This window comes from Camelina sativa, chromosome 15 (assembly GCF_000633955.1).
Source record: "Camelina sativa cultivar DH55 chromosome 15, Cs, whole genome shotgun sequence".
NCBI lineage: Eukaryota > Viridiplantae > Streptophyta > Magnoliopsida > Brassicales > Brassicaceae > Camelina > Camelina sativa.
Window position 1 is genome coordinate 8,706,928 of NC_025699.1, and position 2,344 is coordinate 8,709,271.

The 2,344-nt window shown below is 33.8% G+C and overlaps 1 protein-coding gene across 2 annotated transcripts in view; it reads left to right on the top strand.

Annotated features, from left to right (window-relative positions):
* Positions 679 to 2,344, top strand: part of LOC104746080 — a 7,426-nt gene continuing 5,760 nt past the window's right edge. Inside the window, exons 1-3 of one of the 2 annotated variants that reach the window (XM_010467477.2) lie at positions 679 to 1,221; positions 1,316 to 1,609; positions 1,839 to 2,000. In XM_010467477.2, coding sequence (XP_010465779.1) covers positions 717 to 1,221; positions 1,316 to 1,609; positions 1,839 to 1,936 — 897 coding nt within the window. In that variant the 5' untranslated portion in view covers positions 679 to 716 and the 3' untranslated portion in view covers positions 1,937 to 2,000. Of the gene's footprint in view, positions 1,222 to 1,315; positions 1,610 to 1,838; positions 2,001 to 2,344 lie in introns of those variants that run through there. The other variant, XM_019236917.1, reaches the window with a different exon arrangement.

Below are 2,344 nucleotides of genomic sequence, written 5' to 3' on the forward strand. Positions count from 1 at the left end.
ACTAATTAGTTATGCATTGGAAACTGAAATATTCATATAATTTATAAGAAAATTTTCCTTCTAAAAGATCAACTATTAAAAAGAAAAGATTCTCAAAAATAGCACCAAAATAAGTTTTTTTCCAAATTTAGCACATCTCTAAAATTCCAAAAATATCACTATATTTCAAAATTAATCTTTTAAAATTAAATTCTAAATTCAAAAAGTAAATGTGAAACTATACCTTACCTCTCAAAACTATACACTAAATGTGAAATTGAGAACCCAAACTTAAAAAAAATTCTAAAAATTAATTTTAAGTATTTTAATGTATTAAATAGTGCTATTTTTGGAAATTTATGGGATGTGTGCTATAGTTGTCCATAAAACTTGTTTTAGTGCTATTTTAGGGTATTTTTTTCTTAAAAAACTGAGGGAGTAATATTTTTCAATATATCCAAATTTTAACTATTTGACAAACAAATTAAAAAAAAAATTACAAAGAAATAATATCTCACAAAACAAGGAAGTTAAAGAAAAAAACAATTTCAAGATAATATTCCAAACTTATGTCAAAAAAAAAAATATACATAAACTATTATTAGGATAATAAATTAACAAATTATACCATAACGAGGTTTCATTTAATATAAATTCAAATTTCCATAAACCTTTTTAGATAGAAAAGAAAGGGAAAGAGGAAAAAAAAATTCAGCAAAGTAGAGAAGACAACAACAATGAGGAAGCTCTTCATCTTCTTCTCCTTCCTCTACACAGTCACAACCCTAACATTTCCGCCATTAACAACCTCAGCATCAACATCGTGCCGTACACTATGCGGCAACATCCCAATAAGCTACCCGTTCGGCATCGACGTCGGCTGCGGATCTCCTCAGTTCAAAGCAATGTTCAATTGCTCCACCGATCTATATTTCACCACTCCTTCCGGAAGCTACAAAGTCCAGAGCATCGATTACGAGAAGAACACTATGGTAATCTTCGATCCGGCGATGTCTACTTGCTCGATTCTTCAGCCTCACCACGATTTCAAGATGTCTGATATACAGAACGCTCTTATCAGACCTTCGTACGACACCGTTTTCGCACTTCTCAACTGTTCCAACGACTCTCCGGTTCATAATCGTTACCGGAATCTCTGTTTTAATGCCGCCGGCCACTCTTGCGACGAGCTTTACAGCTCTTGTGCCTCGTTTCGCATCTTCAACACTACAACACCCTCTGGTATGAATTCAATTAATCCCTAATTCGAACGATTTGAATTAATGTAGCGATTTTTTCCCCCAAATTTTGAAATCTGTGTGTATTCACTTTTCAGGTAATAGTACGGTTCATACGACGCCGTATTGCTGTTTCACTAGCTACGATACGGTGCGGGTGATGAGTATGAACATTTTGGACTGCTCACATTACACGACGGCGATTGACAACGGGAAAATGAGAGGCGTGGCTCCTTTGGATTGGTCCTATGGAATTGAGCTTTCGTACGCGGTGCCGGAGATTGGTTGTGACCGTTGCCGGAAGTCAGGTGGCACGTGTGGTTTCGACGCCGAGACGGAGATATTTCTTTGCCAATGTCCCGGTTCCAACAACAACCCTACGAGAGAATGTGGTAATTACTGTTTCAGTCCCTCATTTTTTTAAATTAATTTCAAACAGAGTGCATAATTTGTTTATCGTGATCATTTTAGTCCTAATAAGACAACACAATACTTTTCTTATAGTATGTAGTTTAGGCTGCAGTAATCGTTGGTTAGATTCATTGAACTGGTTTGTTAGATTCTTTTAATATGTTAGATTTTGAGACGTTACATTGTATTTTTTTTTGGGTGCTATTTCAGGTGGAGGTATGACTAACCAAGGAGGCTTTAATTCTACAAACATAAATCATACGATTCTCTTGATCATGTTCATGTATTTTGTTTACTCTCTTCTGTGATATATCATATATTCATATGTTAATTTTCATTTTATTAATCTATGGACTACTTTTTTGGATTAAATTCTTCTTTCATTTCATATTTATTTTTATAAGGAAAAAAGATGGCTAGCTACATCAAGTATTAGCAAATGCATGGTCACACATGCCAAATATAATATTGTATCATCAAATACACGAAGTATATGTATTGTATGGCCACATGCATGAACTATATGACGTTATGTGGTCAACACTATAGACATACAATCCGGTACACCGGTCGAATAATTCCAGCGAAGACCAACATTGACTTCGGCATTGACCAACATTGACCAAAAAATTGTATTTTTGAAGCTAATATATTCATTCTTATAATTAGTTACTTTTATTTTTGAAGCTAAACTAATAGTTAAATAAAATTATTAA